The sequence below is a fragment of the Chlamydotis macqueenii genome, chromosome 2 (genome assembly GCF_036417535.1).
Source record: "Chlamydotis macqueenii isolate bChlMac1 chromosome 2, bChlMac1.mat, whole genome shotgun sequence".
Lineage (NCBI taxonomy): Eukaryota > Metazoa > Chordata > Aves > Otidiformes > Otididae > Chlamydotis > Chlamydotis macqueenii.
Window position 1 is genome coordinate 155113287 of NC_141557.1, and position 16934 is coordinate 155130220.

The 16934-nt window shown below is 39.3% G+C and overlaps 1 protein-coding gene across 1 annotated transcript in view; it reads left to right on the forward strand.

The window, feature by feature from the left end:
- Positions 1-2194: 2194 nt before the first annotated feature.
- The window catches only part of EFR3A (EFR3 homolog A), an 84124-nt gene continuing 69384 nt past the window's right edge, over positions 2195-16934 (forward strand). The window contains exons 1-2 of the mRNA XM_086741283.1: positions 2195-2215; positions 6157-6210. Coding sequence (XP_086597409.1) covers positions 6201-6210 — 10 coding nt within the window. The 5' untranslated portion in view covers positions 2195-2215; positions 6157-6200. The remainder of the gene's footprint in view (positions 2216-6156; positions 6211-16934) is intronic.

Consider the following 16934-nt stretch of genomic DNA (forward strand, 5'->3'; position numbering starts at 1 on the left):
AGTTGCACCCACATGTGATAATCTTGCCATTTTTCCCAAATTAACGTATGTTACGGACACTGCTGAAAACTGTGAGACATAGAGACATCTCACTGCCCCAGTTTAACATTTTTAGGGATTATTTTCAAGGAAGACAAGTCAGAAACACTGATCTTGTTTCTACAAGAGTAAAATAGCCTAAGAAAATGAAATGCTAGTTTTTCATCATATGTAACATAAGCAGACCTGAAGTCAGTGTAATACATAGAATCATAGAATCAGGGAATACTTTGGGTTGGAAGGGATCTTTAAAGGTCATCTACTCCAACCCCAGGCCCCTGCAAGGAGCAGGGACATCTCCAACCAGATCAGGTTGCTCAGAGCCTCATCCAGCCTGGCCTTGAATGTTTCCAGGGATGGGGCATCCACCACCTCTCTGGGCAACCTGTGTCAGTGCTCCACCACCCTCAGTGTAAAAAAGTCCTTCCTTATGTCTAATCTAAACTGATGCCTAATCTAAACGTAAACTTAAATGTGGAGAACACTTTAGACTCATGCACCTAATGTGACAGCTGGACTGGCATACCTTCCTTCAGAAGGAACTATCTACAACAGGAAACAAATTTTTTAGATTTCCCCTTGCCCGCCTAGAAAATCAGGCACCAAAGACATCAGATTTTGAAGCTGGGACTGTTATTTCAAGGCAAACAGATGAAGAGATCATACTGCCTTGGCTCAGTAGCTGCTGCAGGTGATTCCCGTGTGGTTACCCCAGGCCTGCGCACCCTCGGACGCTGGGCTGACTGGGGCCGCCCAGCACGGCCCGCCAGCACGGCCCCTTCCCGCAACCCGTGGGGAACCGGAGCTGAGCGCAACCGCAGCGCCCTCCTGCTGCCCACTCCCGACCCATCATGGCAGAAGCACACAGCCAGGCCAAAGATTCTGTGCCAACGCACGGTTTTAGGGTCCAACTTTGACGATGCATGGTTTAAAGAAAGGAATTCCCTCTCCCTCTCGGGCACCCTTCCGTCCTTTAGAGATCACCACTCTCCTCACACACATCAACCTCCAGGGCCACCACCACAGGAACACGAAGGTTTTAGCAGCATCACAGCCGAATTTCCGTCAGACAGAGCCGCCCCCAGCCCGCCTGGGCAACCAGCGCAAGCTGCCCCGGCCACCACGGCCACCCCGAAGCGCAGGGCCGCCCGGCGCCTCCCCCAGTCAGAGCGGGAAAACGCCCGCGGGGCGGGGCCGGGGCCCAGAGGGCGGGGCGGGGCGGGGCGGGGCGAGCTGCCACCGCCCCTCTGCCTGCAGGCGTCACAAAGGGCGCTGGGAGTTGTGTCCGCAGGCCGGGCCGTTCGCCCTCCCCGGCCGCGCTCCGCCCTGCCTGGGCTGCCGCTTGCCCCAGGGCCGCCTGGCCGTTTCAGGGACGGCTCCTTCTTTTGCTGTGACGTCACGGTCGATGTTTGTGTGTGGGAAGAGATGGGCGGGGAAAGGACGCCGGGTGGCCCCGCACAGAACTACAACTCCCGGCGTGCATTGCGCCCCTAGCACCTTGACCGGGGGGGGGGGGGGGGTGGGAAGATGGCTGCTGCTGAAGCTTGTCGGAGAGTGGCTGAGGTGAGTCTGAGGCAGCCAGGAAGCGGTCCCTTTCGTTGTCTTCACCTTCACAGCCGTCTCCTTTTCCCGTTCTTCCGCTCCCTTCCCCACTTTCCGCGTTTGGGAGCGAGGAGGCCGCGCCAGATAGCCGGGCGCGGAGGGAGGGCGGCGGGAGGCTCGGGCCCACCCGCCGCAGCGGGACCCCTCGGGGCGGCGGGAGGCGGGAGAGGAAGCCGCAGGACACCGCCTCAGCCCGTGGCCTGCCACCCCGGCTCCGGGTACCCCCGTGGGTGAGCGCTGGTCCCGGCGGGCGGGCTCCCCGCTGTCAGTCCGTGCTACTCACCACAAAAACTGTCCCGGTAGGCTCGTAGTAGCGAGCGGGGCCCCCATTGCCTCTCCCAGGAGAGGGCTTGAGGTGCTGCCGCCCTTGAGTGGAGCCTGTATGACTCTCCTCCGCGCGTAGAGACCTTCCATGAGGCGATCATAAGTCAAAAACTTGTTGTTAGTAGTCAGTGGTGTCTGCTGTAGTCAGGCATCCCTGTGGCATCAGTCTGAAAGCAGCAAAGCAGTGGAGGACTGTGGTGCTGGGATTTCCCTAAGCTGGTTTGCTTCAAATGGACCATAACACAGCAAGGTATTGCTAAGCATTAACTGAACACAATGCAAATTTACAGAAGGACTGCACTGTGAGCTTCGTCCTTTACTTTAAAGTCAATTGTGCAGCACAGAGCCGTACTTTGGATAGTTGAGGTGTAGGTTCACAAATCCTGTTACTGAGAACTAATTATAGTACAACTTCTCTTTCATTAAGCTGAATACGTCTAGGGAGGAGTCCCATGGTCCCACTTTTGCGCTGAGATACTAAGGAGAAAAAAGATCCTGGTGTGGATCTGAAATCAAACAACTGTTTTAAAATTAAAGTTTGGCATCATGTTATGAAAATGTGTGCAGTTAATGAGGAACATTAACTCTCTACTTCTGATCCGAACTTGTTCAGGAGAAAAGAATAAACAAATTTTACATTACATGCAAGTGGAAGGAGGCATTAGAATACTGATCAGACTTGGCAACTGAACTTAAAGTGTAATGAAAGGGAATTGCACTTCTAATCATGAAATCCGAGTTGTAAAATGTACAGGTTAGAAACAGGTTTGGTTGATATCAGTGACTTTTAACTGCCCAGCCTAACTCTGTAATGAAGTAATTCTTCTCAGATTACTATATGATTTTCAAACAACAACCTGAAGATTATTTAAAAAAAAAAGTCAAAGTAAATCATGTTTTCTATAGTTGGAATAGAGTAAAAGAATTTGTCTGATGGATTTTTAACCCACCACTGGCAGCATACGCAGCTAGGCATAAGAAAACAGATTTAATTTTACCAATGAAATGGATATTGGGTTAAACTAGCCTTTGAGATGGTGGCAAAGGTTGCCAAGGAACATGCACTTAGTGTGCAGGGTTTTTGTCCTAAAACCATCTGCTCAAGACTGAATTCTCTAAAGTGAGACAGGACAACTGTCCATTTAGATGAACTCCCCTGGGTGAAGGAACAGAGTAACCTCAATACAGCCAGGTTCATGTGTGGCATTGCTTCTCTAACTGACAAAGATGATTTAAAATAAAGTCAGGTACTTTCACAGCATAGTGCTGTGCTATGTATATCCATCTTCTACTGCATTTTTTGGATTCTGGGAATTGCAGTTAGAGCCTGCCTATATTTAGGAGTGAGCGTGTGACTTATTAATCATGCACTACATCGGCCATTTGCCTGCCTTCAAAACTAAAGGCACTGATCAATTTTTCATACAGAAAATATGAGTGGGGAACAAAGTTATGTAAAATCTTAATGTGCAGTGTATTTTTAATTTTTCAGCTCATGGCTGCCCAGCTGTAGGTTGCATGACTGTCAGAGGTGCTTAAACCTGTACTCTTGTTTGGCTTAATTTGAAGAAAGGATAGGCGCCCAGCTGGCAATTTCATTTTGAGTACTTAAAATCAAGTTAATAATTTATAGTGTTACATAATAGAATAATATGATAATGGGCTTATTAAAAGAGAAGACAAAACCTCAGGTATGCTAACTTCTATTTCTTTACCTGTAGCACAAGGATATATACATTTTTCCATTTCAGGTCTTTTACAGAGATTTGTTGGTTTAGGGGTGACAGGAAAAAGATGTCTGCTCTTCTGTTTGGCTTTCAGAACCATTTTTGGAATCTTGTGATAATAAGAAAGTGTCTGCTTATAAACTATCCTTTAATGTCAGGTCCCAGGTGATTTAAAGTAATGACAAAAAAAATCACATGTAAGCGTATAACTGGAGGAAGAAGATGATCAGAACCAATAAGTGTATTTTTATTCCTATGTTAGTGCTGCTTGAATCTGATAGAACAATAAATAGACCTTGGATTTCCTTATCTGAACCAAATTGTGTAGAATCTCCTTGAAATAAAAAACCTGAAAGTTTTTGTTAAGAAAAATAACCCTTCTGTGTCATACAAGTGTTTATCTACCTCTTAAGGTACATTCACTAGCATTGTACTTTGATGATAATTGTGTTTAGAATTACTCTTGTTAGGAAAGTGAAACTTTCAGTCCTCTGCAAAAAAAGTAGACGTTACTCTTATTTACCTTTTTAAAATCCAGGAGTCAGTTGCTTTGGTGCAGGAGACATTGTATAGGTACATAACATCCTTAACTTGCTTGTGGTGGATTTGTCAGATACTGCAAAATGACATGGAATATGTTAAACAGTAGGTGTTAGACTATTTAGGAAAGCGAAATTGTATCTCAGTTTGCCGTATCTCTTTTTCTACTTGTGACCAAGTTCTACTTGGTCTGGACATCTCCCCCCCCCCCCGCCATTGATATTTAAAATTTAATTCCGTGACAAACAGCAGAGCAGACTTATGGTAGGAAGCTTTTTATTTTATTGTAGTTCTACCGTAACAGATATCAGCATCTGTGGACTAAACTTTGCCCTGGGCATAACAAGCCTGTGATTTCATACTTTAGGGAGAGGAAGTCGTGTAGTCTCTTCCACATGTAGAAGCCAGGCCACCTCCATATTGAATTTTTGGTCCTGTTACAGATCATAAAATGATTAGAAATCCAGTGAACTATTTAAAAACAAAATTAAAAAAATCTTTTATTTGAACATCTGTCATAGTTGCTTATACAACTTTTCTAGTAATTTTGGCATTAACTTCTTCTAAAGTTAGCTGACATTGCTAGCAGCAACAGCGATAGTGTTCTAGCAAAATTTATTGAATTCCTGGTTGCCAGTGATGGTCAGTAAAATGCTGAGCCTCTGGCACTTGACTCCCTTGAACTTCTCATCGGGCTCTTTGCATTTTCATATTCTAATATGTCAGTAAATCTCTCTTCTGTAATCTCTCAGCTAAGTTCCTAACTGCACTCTAAATTAGAGATTGCACTTTTCCATGGGTCTGTTGAACATCACAATCCACAGCACATGATTCCTTTTACAAAATTATGCTGCTTTTAACTCTGTCCTTGGAGAGGGGCATGCAGTCTTCTAATTGGATAGGATATTTTAAATAAATTACTTTGAAGCACTATTTTTAATCACGGTTGCTATCAGCAAATTGGAACCTTTGATTAAAATACATATACAATGAGAATAAAGTTTATTTTTAGCAGCTATGAACACTGCTTTACGGTGTGATCATTAAAATGCATTTTGTGACCAAATAAAGTATTTTTTCTCACATTATCCATGTCTGGGGTTATAGTTTTTTTGGTGTACATATATAAGCAACTAATAGATGGATTTTTTTTTTAATTTAGATCTTTTTGTTTTCACAGCAACATTCAATCTCTTTAGCTGAGATTTTTTTTTTTTCTTATTTCTGAAAAGGTACATTTGCAAGGAGGTTGCACTTAGCAGTTGATAAAACTCAAATGCACTGGTTGTTTATAGAAAAATCTTCAAATTATTTTAATTTTAATACTAATTAATTAAATGGTAGATTAGGCTATTTTTTATCCCCAAAATAGATTGTTGTAACTTCAATTGAGTTAATTGTATGAAAATATGTAATTGCATTGAACATCCTTAGAGCAGCTATTGTTTGTAGTAGTTTTCTCTCTGATGTAAAAGTCTATGCTTTTTGATACTGGAAGAAAAAATTCCTAGAAAGTGCCACACAGAGATTTTTCAGCATAGTTTTTCTTTGTATAGAACAGAAACCTCTCACAGGGATTTTGTCAGAGAAGGGCTGTGATTTACGTTGGAAGTGGAAGTATCCTGTAAGGCTGTACACTATTTAGCATTGTGAACAGTGGCAGTTTGAAAGGTCATCCCAATAAATACAGAGAAAAATATTTACTTGGGCGGAAATGCAAGAGCAGAGTGACTACATTTCAAGAACTGGAAAAACCTACATCTAATCTGGTCAGATAAAAATGATATCTGGGTTTCTGTGGTAACAACCTCTGTACACAACCTCAAGAATGTGATTTTGGCTCATTCTGCATAAGTTTCTGTGTATATTTGACATAAATAGTCTAAAGCTATTGTCTTGACTTAATTTTTTGTTTTCTTTATAGCTTATTACATTTTCGCAAAACTGAAGACAGATTCCTGATTAACAATGCCTGGCAGTAAGTATAGTTACCTTAAGTATGTTAAGATGGTATTTAGGGGTGTTTATTATTACAATGTTTTCTTTAAGGCCTAAAAATTCTTCCAAAATTAAAATGGAAAAAAAAAATCAAATTATGATATTTACTGTAATTTTAAAGATAGTTAAGATCTCTATATTTTCCAGCCTCTGTAGATATCTGCCTTTGTAGATCTCTATATATTTTTCAACGGAACCTAGTATGGGCTCTGCATTTTCCTTTTCAATAAGTAGTTCACAGCTTAACATTGATGAATTTTGTGATTTAAAGTATGTTCTGATATAGTTATAATCAGAAAATAGAAGATATTCTAATATAGGCGTAATCCTAGCTTTGGAAAATTACAAATATTGTTTATAGAAGATAGAATTACTTCTTAGGATATCAAGGGCTAAGACTTCCTATTTTTAACACTCAAAGTTAAATGAGATTTTGAGGCAGATGTTTCTAAGAATCAAGTTTATTCTTTACCTTGAAGAGTATAAAATTTCTCTAACAGAAAGGCTCAAATTATGAAAAGTGTTATGATAGTATTAAGTACAAATAATTTTTTTATTTTTATATTTTTTATTTAGAAAAATCCTGCGTGGTCTCTAGTAGAATTACTAACATCAGTCTCCGTATAAAGCAGACTGCTTTATCGAGAGGATAAAGAAATCTTCATAAAGTTACAGTAGCAGTCATATGGAGTGCTCTTTTATTATAGATTTGTAATGAGTTTCACAGATGTTTAATTTCCTTAGGAAATGTCTGAATTTTTTTTTTTTTTGGTGATGACTTAAGATTTGTTTTAAGCTATGACTACTGGGTACTTAGAAATGTCTTACAGTGATTCCAGGTTTTGTTACATGGTCACATTTCGACAAATGGCTCTTCTGTAACTGTGAAAATACTTTGATGTGTTGTGTTGATTGAACCACTGTCTTGTAAAATACCTTACTGTACGTATTTAGGTGTTTTCTGCGCGTTTTTTTTTTTTTGTGGTAAATAGTTGAAATTATTTCTGTACGTAGACATGAGGTTTTGTAACAAAGTAATGGCAAATACGTGTGTATTATATTGTATATTTACATGAGAAGCAGCTGGCATAAGTTGTTCTTGCTCTACTGTGGCTCAACTTCAGAAATAAAATGAGCTGCTGCTTCTGTGTTTCATGTGCAGGGTGTAGTACTATTAAGGCCTCTATCATGATACTCACTTTTGATATGAAGGAGTGTGTGGGATTTTTTGAACAATTAAACTGGAAAAGTAAGATTTTTTTTTTTATTTTTTGTTTCCCCCCTAAACCACGTATGCTTATATTCAGGGTTATTATTAACACTATTTACCCGAGTGCCTGTAGAGTCTGCATTACTGCAGAGTCAGATGAAACTTAAAGAAGACCAAAACAACTGGTTGCAATATTTATCTGTAGTGATCAGAACTATGCAGCCATTTATTTCTCTTCAGTGTATATTAGATGATTATTTTTTTTTTTAAATGTATGAGTGAAGGGAATGTAACGTAACAGTTGAGTGTATATTGCAGTTCTTACAAAATAACAGTACTTTCTTAATATTTTTCTTTCAAAAATTGTGATGATGAAAAACTATGATTAGGTTTAAGACAAGCAAGCATCACTTTGTGGCTAGTTGTACTTTTTATCAGTGTGCAGAGATAGCCTTCAAGACTTCAGCTTTGTTGCATGTGAAAGGGAAAGCTGCTGCCTGCTAGTTTAGGCTTTTCTAAAGATTCCACAGGATTCTTTTCAAAGCATATTGATGAGAAACATTGCTACTGTTTAGTGTTACTTTGAAATCTTAAAATATTTGTCCTTGAAATCTGAAAAGCTCAGTTGTTTGTAAAGGCTGGGGTTTTTTTTTTTTTTTTTTTTTTCACATGGAGTGCTCTCATCCCACACATTAAAAAGTGCATTGAGCATCTTTTGGAATAAAAAGTAGAAAAGGCTGTTAGAGTGAAATATTTTCTAAAAGTTTCTGTCATGCTAGAATGAGTCCTTATAAACAAAGTAGAGTAATAATATCTAGTTAAAAGGAAAGTTTGATGGAGTTCTCTGGTCACGCTGACCAACTCCCTCCTCCAGTGTTCTCCTGCTTCCTTTCCTGAGTCTTATATCTGTTCCTGATAGTATCTTTACCCTTTTTTTTTTTTTGCAGTATGGTAATTAGGAAATGTCTAGGTGTAAAAGTGGTAATTTTGAAGGTCAGGAGAGGCCAAGATACTGGTACTATGGAAAGACTGGACAAGGAGACTTAATTATCCTTTTTGGTAATTTAATTGTTCTTTGAAACACTCTAGAAGACAGTCCTGAAGTTATTGTGCATGAAACGTCCTCAGGTGATTATACTACTTATCTCCCTCAATATTAACAGTCCCCAGAATAGGCATGTAGTCGGCACTGGTGTGTGGTATTGAGAGGGAGAGATGAATGTAGGCAGTTAACCAAAGGTGATGTTCTTCTCATTTAACCTCATCTCAGTCGTGTGCACTGGTCTCTGCAATAGCTGTTTGTTACATACTGGATTTTCAGATTTTCTATTGATTTTGCTGTTCAGTGATCCCATTTAAAAATATGGAGATCTAGTACTGTGCTGAGTCTTATTACTGTCTCAATACAGTAATAGCCCAGAAATAAAAAATTTTCAGTCTGGTCTCTTAATCTTAAAATGTAGAGATGCTTAGTTTTGACTAGGCATGGCATCACATTTGTATTGAAACTGTCGGTTGGACTTCATGATCTTGGAGGTCTCTTCCAACCTTAAGGTTCTATGATTCTAGCCTGTAGGAGAGGTGTAACGCTGTATTGTTGCTTCAGCGCTTGTTGCAGCCGTGCCAAAGCAATGCTCTTCCCTGTGTTCTTTGTAGCTGTATCTTTATGTGTAGCTCCTCTTGTGCGAGTAACATGGGCATTGATGTAAGATATGCTTGCAAACATGGTGTCTTCATCTGAAATATTGAGAAAGCAAATGTGTTTTTGTGCTGCTGTTATAATACAGTAAGAGATCGATTTGAGCTACAGCCATTTTATTAACTGATTTAGCTGTGCCTTATCACAAAGAGACTGTGGATTAAAAGATTAATTAGGCCTTTTATTTAAAAACAAAACCAAAGGACTTGTAACAAGATACTCTTTGCAGTGCAGACAGTATGTGTGTTTCATTTGTCACAAGTTTGCTCTCAGTTCCCCTATTTAATTTGTGCAGATAATGTCACTTAACATACTTCTGTTATGGAACATGGGTGGGTTTGGTCGGTTTTTCTGTTGACTGCATTTGGATTGAAATGTTACAAATACTTCTGCTGAGGGGAAAAAAGCATTGCTAAATCATGTATCAAAACATTTATTTAAGACTTTTCTTTTTGGACATTGTGTTCCAGATATTCACACTTAATCAGATGCTTGAAACACAGTTACGTAGATAACGAGTTTTTTGAGAAACAGCTAACCTACTTACTGGCTGTATTCCCTGACTTCAATTAAATATTTAACTTAAAGGCAGATTTTATACTAAAATGAAATTGCTCAAACTAGAAGAAATGTGTGATACAAGTGAGAATGCCTGCTGACTACAAGAATTTATTTTACTTGTGGTAGCTATGTATATAGTATTTTTTTTTCTGTATTCTTTTTCTCTTGTTCTCACTTATGCCATTAACAAAACTTAGAAAAGCAAAGATATAATTAAGTATGTTAATAATGATTGTTATGTTAAACTGATTTGAGCTGCTGATTAGCAGGTCCTTGTATGACTGACTGTAACATGCAAATTAAGAGAGCAAATAAATAAAAATAAGGATTTTGACAAACGTAATTTACCCACATTCTTCCCTTTAATTACTGCTCTGGAATTTAGTAATACGAACATCTGTGCTATTCTGTCAAGTATTTGCCAGTTAGAAAGAGATGACTGTGGTGTAAGAGATACGTGTATCGGTTATGTGGAAAATCTTGCATTATTTGGCCTGTTCTTGGTTACAGTGAAGTGACTGGTTTGCTAACTGTAGGATGCTTCTCCAGGTATGTTCAGTGCAGTGATTGCTTCTCGTTAAACTATGTAGCATGTTGTTTCCTCAGTTTTCCAAAGGCCAAGTTACTTTTTGCCGATTGTCTTTGCAGAGACAGCTGGTCTGCAGTTGGTGTGTACTGGTGGCTTCCCTAGTTTGTGTGGGATGAAAGTAAATAGAAGATAGAACAATGATTGTCTTTTTTCTTTGTTCTTTCAGCTTTCAGCTAAGTTGCCTCATGGTGTATAAACAAACAAACAACCCACCACTCTCCCCCACACCAAAAAACAAACCTACAAAGTTTTTTAATTTATCATTTTCTTTTTGAGTAGAGCTTCCTTGCCAAGTGTAGGGAGGAAACGGCACTTGAAATGGAATTTGAAATGAGTGAATTCTTGACTTGTATTTAGTGTTCTTAATTCATTTTAAGAGGAACATAATCTTCTCATTTTGGGTTTCTTCCCTCACAGCAATTTTGTAAAATTCATTTATTTATCTTTTGAAATTCTAGTTTTTATTCGGTGTATAGTAAGTAACAACAGGATTGTAAATGGGTTGGGGAAATTTAGTTGCCTATGAAATATACTTCTAAAATACCCATGGTGGTTGGAGATATATTCCTAAATCTGTGTATATAAATATTTTATGGGTTAATGCATTCTCATGTTTTTAGTGAAAATCAAGGCATAGTTCTAATTAATAACTTTCTCCACTCTATGTAACATGCTTTTTTCCTCATCTGGAGTATGTTTCTCATGTACCCTTGATACTTCAAAACCCTAAATGGGGCCTTCCACTTAATGAAGCATTTTTTGTAATTGCTTTAATTTATTTTATATGCAGTAAAAACCCTATTCATTTTCTGACAGTATTGTTGCCTACTTAAAATAATGTTAAAATAAATACATTATAATCCAATCAAATGTTCATATTTTAGCTATTACAGAAGAGTTACGTGGAGGAGTACCTCAAATAATGATTTGCCGCTTGATTCTAGACCTTAGAGTTTAAGAAACACAAGCAGCCCTGTATCAAATCCATCTGTCAACTACTAACCTAACCAGCACAGGAATTTGAAAAATGGCTACCAAGGGAATGTCGTGATTTGGGCTACCTTCAGCAGTTTGCCATTTGCTAGACCTAGGCCAGTCAAGGAAAATAACTGTATTGCAGAATACCTGTAACTGTTAGAATACTACGATCACAAAAAGTAGAATAGATTTTCTACATAATAATAAACAATAAATGCTTTCAATATGTAAACACTTAGATACGTATTTTTTTTCATCTGATTTTTAGATTATATTCTTTTCTACACTGAAAAAGTAGAAACTTCTCTCAATGTATCTTTGTTTAAGCTAAGAAAAAAAAAAACAGGAACTTGTCGCTGGAAAACTGTAGCTATTTGTACATCTGTTTATTTCACTTCTGATACTCTAAGCAACTTTGTGTGCCAGTGAGGTGGTTGCTTCCATATTCTTTAATTAATCTACATGGATTTCTTTAAGACTTGTTACTTTTGAACAAGTGTTCATTATGTAGTTTTTTGTTACCTGTTAATTCTCTCTATGGTACGCATCATCCTAACTCCGTTTGGGAAAGTTCATGTTTGGGAACAGTTCCATAGGAAGTGAAAATCACTTGTGTCAACGCATTGCAAATGATATCTAGTAGGATCATTAACATCATTTCTCCTTTCATTCCTTCCATTTGTTTTGGAACACACTTCAGTATAGCTGATACATGAACAATTTTGTCTCATCCATTCTTTGTCAAAACCTGAAGATTTTGTTTTTTCAGCTGTTGCCATTTATGTGTGCAGAATCTGGGCACATAACATAGGAAATCAAGTGCTTTAGAGATTAACTTAATTCTGCCCACATCCAAACCTTTATATGCTTTTAAACTATACATGGACAGTTCACTGAATGTTAAAATGTAGCTTGATAGTTTTTTCAGGTTTTATTAAAATATGGCTATCGTTCTTATTTACAGAACTCACTTTGCAGCTGGTTTTCGTATCAGTCGATTAACCTTCATGTGCAGCATTGTTTGCTATTGATTTCTCAATCATGGGACGAAAGGGTAAGAAGGCTCATGCTGGTTATGCATGCAAGTGTCCCATTTTTTTATGCATGACAAAAAAAGAAAAATTGATTTTTGGGAGGGTGGTATGTTTTCCACGATGTGATTAAATGCATGTCTTTGTGGAAAGACCAGGGTAAGCTGCTTTTAAAAATATATTTGCCTTCCCTTTACATAGCATAGGGACTTTCTTTTCCATCGTCGAGCACTGGGATCCCCGGTGGCTCTCTAGAGAATCAGTTACCTTGTGAATTGTGGAAGAGGGGAGTTAACTGTCTACATGACTCTTGACTTTCAAGTAGTGCTATTTCATTTCTAGAAAGTTACATCATTCCAGATTAATTCATGAAGGAATTGGCCAGGGACAAGTAGAAAGTTGGGATAAGTAGATGAATGAGACTCTTCCTCGTCTACTAACTTGTAGATTTCGGCTAATGAACATGTCCAAAGGTGAACAGTTCCGGATTTTACTGTTTTGAAGGTGCTTAGGTGAACAGCCAAAGTTCTGCTTGATTCCATATTCTGGAGTTTGTGTCTGTGAAGTATACTAGCAAATTCTGTTTGTAGCCGATGTGTTCAAGTGAACGACCTATGACTCTTACTGGTAACCCCGCTGGCTCAAAGAATACAAGCCCTTTGGTACCCATGTAGAGGTCAGTATGAAATTTTCTAACATAAGGGACATGTCATAATTGTTTACATTTCAAAAGTTTAAACACTTACAGAATCCTTGTGTTGCACAGGTATATTTAAGAATCTTAAGACTAGCAAGCCATTTGTAGACTAGGAAACTTCTTAATTTGCCGAAGTACAAAATATAAAAAGGAAATTAGTTAAATCTATTTATGGAGTACTTGCTGTTTTCATCAACAGAAGTTTAAATCAGTAAATGTATTTGTGTAGAGTGAATATTGCAGTAGTCTGACTTGCATAGTTTCATTATAGTTAAAGAACTGTCTAGCCTTTGATAATTTACATATGCAAATAACTGAGCTCGTGACATGAACACTACTGAAGCACTGGTGTTTTGTGTTTAAGAACGTTGGCTTCTTTCAAATGTTGAATTGTTTTTCTAAACTAGAAACATGGCAGTAAGAATTAATCTTTTGTAAATATATGCAAAATCCCCAAGAATTATGTGAGGAAAGGTGAATATTTGATTTCCAAATAAGCTTTTTTTTTAGTTATTTTAAAATTCAGTAGCTTTAAAAAAAAAAATATGCCATGTAAAGTCTGAGTCGAATTCTAGATGCCAAGATTTTTAAAAATAGTGCCTGTGTAACTCAGGCTTCCTTTTCCTGAGATCTGTTAAAGGTCTTGGTCCTTTTGTTTTTCAGGAAGAGCACAATTGTGATTCTCAATTGTACTTGGACATGTTACAGTATTTTGCTGATTAAGATCTGTACTTTGGCTTGAAATGGACATCCAGAGTCTTCAATTGAGGCTTGCTTATGCCTTAGTGAGAGAATGAATAAGGCATTTCAACCTGATATTTATCTGTGTACTGAATCAGTACTCCATCCTGATACTTTCGTAAAGCTGTTAGGAAACATGTGAAGATAAATCTTCACAGATATTTTGATCTCCTTCTCTGGTTCTAACAAATACAGAATAATTTATGTGATTAAACCAGATGATGTGAAACTAGAACGTAACTGTTTAATGATTAGAAAAGGACTCTAAGATGCTGATACCTTACGTCTGAACTTCATAGGTAATAAGCAATGAATAGTTTGAATAGTCATTAAATTATTATTGATTTGTGTATGTGTACTGGTTTTGTTTAGGGGGCGGGGTGGGGGGGTGGGGCTATGGTGGCAGTGTCCGTAAGAAGCTCCTAGAAGTTGTTTCTCCTTTGTCCAGTGGCTTTGGCTGGGCCTAGGGTGGACTCGCTGCTGGCCAGGGCCAAGCCAATTGGTAGCAGAATGTTCCTGAGAACGCATCTGTGATAATGTATTTAAGAAAGGGAAAAACAGAGCAGGGGTGGGGAAGAAGAGAAGATGTGAAGAAACTGGAGCGGGATCAGAGAGGGGGAGGCGCGAGCCTTGTGGCTCGATTTCTGGTCAGTTTCAGTTGAGCAGCAAGGTTGTCCTTCAGGCGTTTCCCATGTCTCAGTCCAGTTTCTTTTGTGACTCTGACCTTGGAATGAAGACATCTGCTGAAAGGCAGAACTGTTGGTGGTGTTTCAGTGACCGCTTGTGTTCCAAGTGATGCCAATTAATCTGTATGTGCTACTGCAATAAGCCTGAAACTTTAAATGTACTGTTAATTTTAACTTTTCTACATTTACAGTGAGAGCTTGTGTAATTTGCAGTATCACTGCTAGGTGGTTGGCTTTTCTTTAGCCCCTGCTTGATAGACTATCAACATACCTTGTCCTAATGCTATGTCTGGAGTTGTATCCAGACCCCTGCTCTTGTCCTGGCTTCCTGTTGATGCCCTCTTCTTCCCCTTCCCTCTTACCTGCAAAACACGAGTATACAAGGGATATTGCTCTAAAGGCAGCAGCTTAATTCCCATGAATTCCTATAGCAAAACAGAAGTGAGCAGCAAGTGTTCAAACAGTGAAATAACTTTCTTCCTTGCTGGGAATGAGGGCTGTCCGGTAATCTATGAGGAAATGCGATGGGAAAGGGAGTGTGGAAAATCAGATTTAGAGCTTTTAAAGCTGTAACTGGGCGTTGGGGGAGTGGCCCAGAGAAAGTCCCTGTCAGCTGTCTGCCTTGCTGTGTGAAGCTGGGACTGGGAAGAGAAAGTATGACCAGCTTGAGCATTTGGGAGGGATTCTGTAGCCTGAACTTAAGTAGTAGTCACCAAAGCTTACTGAGACATTTAGCCAAGTGGATGTATTTTTACCTGTAGCTGGCCAACCTGCTGACCAGAAGTGTGGTTTGAAGGCTCCAGAGGGAGACGCTGGCCCTTTTGGAGTAGTTTTGCACCTGGCACTGCTCAAGAAATGCTTGTTATGGACCCTTGGCCACCCTGGAGATAGGCTAAGTGTTGCAGCTTGTTCTGTTACCTTTGAACTATGCTGTCCATAGTGTCTTTCCTCTCCTTCAAGCACAGTGTCCATCTCAGTCCTGAGGTGCTGCAGCATCTTCTGTAGAATGATCTTCTGAGGTCAGATGTTGCTCCCTACCTGCAACGGTGTGGGAACAAGGTGGTAGAGGAACAAGGGGTTGCAGCCCCCCTCCTGGGTGGAACCCATTGAGGAGCATGAAGCAAGTTTGTTGGCCTTTGAGTGCCTGCAAAGGTGACACACACTTATCTGTCACCTGCAGCTATCCTCTGCAGCACTGAAGTGTTCAAGGATGCAGTACTCTGAAAATTGCTCATTTGGGTGAGAGGTTAGGGTCAAGGTGAAACCAGGCCTTGAACAGATAGTCTGTCTGGTGCTGGGACCTTGCTTCTGTGCCAGGATCATCACTGTGCTGGGGAAACATCGTTCTAGACCCACTGGTCTTGGAAGGAGACGGGCATTTGGACAGGGAGAGACAGACCAAAGTATTTTTTTTAAGTAGTGAGAATAAGAGGTGGCGAGTGAGATAATGTCAGTCCTTCTTTACTTTTTTATTCTGAATTAAATAGTAGGTAAAGGATATCTTGCTGGCTCAGTGTGTTACTGGGTGAGGCTTTTAAGTACAGCTGATATTTTGTCAGGTTTGTTATGAATCTGCTCCATGCTCTACTACTTGTCTGGGTGGAGGAATAATGCCAGTTTATGTTCTGCAGAGGTTACACAAAGTGCTATGAGCCTCCTTTTTCCTCTCCTCCTTTAGTCCAGGAGTTTGCTTATGTCCCCATTTTTCACTCATTTATGAAATGCCTTGCTATGAAATCAGTATTTGTTTAGAAATAGGAGTATCATAACACAACACAATGTTTGTTGTTTTTTTTTTTCCCTCCTCTGGGTTTATCACCTAGAACATTTCCTGATTGCGAACCCAATATTAAAAGCAGGAATGAAAGTTAGACTTCACCCATTTTTTTTTTTTTTTTTTCCTGTGAACAGGTTATCAGTGCCAGCTGGGATGGAGAGGGGTCAAGGAGATTTATGTAGATGTGTCTTCCCAGGTGTCTTCTGAAGTTGGAGTGACAAGATTTCCTTTTTGTATTGCTTTAGTGTTGAGAAGTAAATGACTTTGTTGTGAACAGCTTAATAAGAAGATAAGTAAGGACAAGAACTAAGAAGCAAATTTCATAATAAGGCGTAGAGCTGCTTTCCCTGGAACCAAATTAATTTTAGATATTCTTAATACTGTATTAAAAATAGAGAGTGCTGGTACTATCAGAGTAGCAAAGGAGGAGGCGGTGTTGAAGAGAACAGAAATGAGCAAGTAAAACAAAGTTACTCTGTGAAAACAACAAAGGTGGGAGAAAGAAGAGACAGTGTGGAAACAGTGCAGGCGGTGGAACCTGTGAAAAAGGATGCAACTGGAGAACTTGATGTAATAGAAAACTTCCTTTTAATGGATTAGAAGTCTTTAAAAAGGCACTATCCTGAAGATATCATCTTCCCTGGGGATTTTTTTTAATTGCTAATGGTTCTGAAAAGAATACTTCATTGGAGAAGCTTAGTGGTAAGCCTTATTTCCCTGGTTGGTGGCGTTTTT